Raw genomic sequence first — 597 nt, 5'->3', positions numbered from 1 at the left:
TTGTCTACTTCATATTAGCAAATCAGCTAAAATTGTAGGATGAAATTAGATGAGCAGAAAGGTAAACGTTTAGCTGTTTCTTTTCACACAGTGCTTTGCCGAGTCTTACTTTCACCATTTCTGCCGGACATTTGCAGACCCCTGCCTCCTGTGCAGCAGACGAGAAGAGACGCACGTCAGGCTACGTTCCTGTTTCGCAGGGGTCTAAAGGTACAGGTGTGATCACTGAGGTCATGACGCTCTCTACGTGCCCAATCTAGCTCTCTTTAAACTTAACTGACTTCTCTCACGTCTGTTGCAGGTACAAGCACAGCTGCAGAAAACCAATCCTCCCGTCAGAACTCGCCAGTGAGTTTTTCCATGGTCTCCGTGATGTTTTTAATGACTGTGTGTGAAGGGAAAAAGATGGGAACGAGTAAAATCTCCTGATTTAGGATGCCATTTTAGTGTTTGTGTGATTTGAACTAGTTACCTCTGTTTGTCCACCAGATGGCGCACATCAACAGCGGGCAGCGGAATCTTGACCGTTTCAATCGACAACCCCACAGCTAGGACTCAGCCAGAGTGAGTGTCTGTCTCCCTCCCTCTGGCCACCTG

At 47.2% G+C, this 597-nt stretch overlaps 1 protein-coding gene across 1 annotated transcript; it reads left to right on the top strand.

Moving 5' to 3' along the window:
• The first annotated feature begins 6 nt into the window (after nt 1-6).
• Nucleotides 7-593, top strand: LOC103399606 (UAP56-interacting factor-like). Its single transcript, XM_017031118.2, has 3 exons — nt 7-210; nt 302-348; nt 490-593. The coding sequence occupies exons 1-3, from the start codon at nt 40-42 to the stop codon at nt 566-568; spliced, it is 297 nt and encodes a 98-aa protein (XP_016886607.1). The 5' UTR covers nt 7-39; the 3' UTR covers nt 569-593.
• The last annotated feature ends 4 nt before the right edge of the window (nt 594-597 follow it).

The sequence above is a fragment of the Cynoglossus semilaevis genome, unplaced genomic scaffold (genome assembly GCF_000523025.1).
Source record: "Cynoglossus semilaevis isolate Cse_v1.0 unplaced genomic scaffold, Cse_v1.0 C18911098, whole genome shotgun sequence".
In the NCBI taxonomy this organism is placed as follows: Eukaryota; Metazoa; Chordata; class Actinopteri; order Pleuronectiformes; family Cynoglossidae; genus Cynoglossus; species Cynoglossus semilaevis.
Note: the sequence above shows the minus strand (reverse complement) of the source record. Positions and strands in the feature narration are given on the sequence as shown.

Coding starts and splice junctions, on each gene's coding strand:
- LOC103399606 (XM_017031118.2), top strand. CDS start 40: ATGAAATTAGATGAGCAGAAAGGTAAACGTTTAGCTGTTTCTTTTCAC. Junction 211..301: donor TGTTTCGCAGGGGTCTAAAG/GTACAGGTGTGA, acceptor CGTCTGTTGCAG/GTACAAGCACAGCTGCAGAA. Junction 349..489: donor CCTCCCGTCAGAACTCGCCA/GTGAGTTTTTCC, acceptor TTTGTCCACCAG/ATGGCGCACATCAACAGCGG.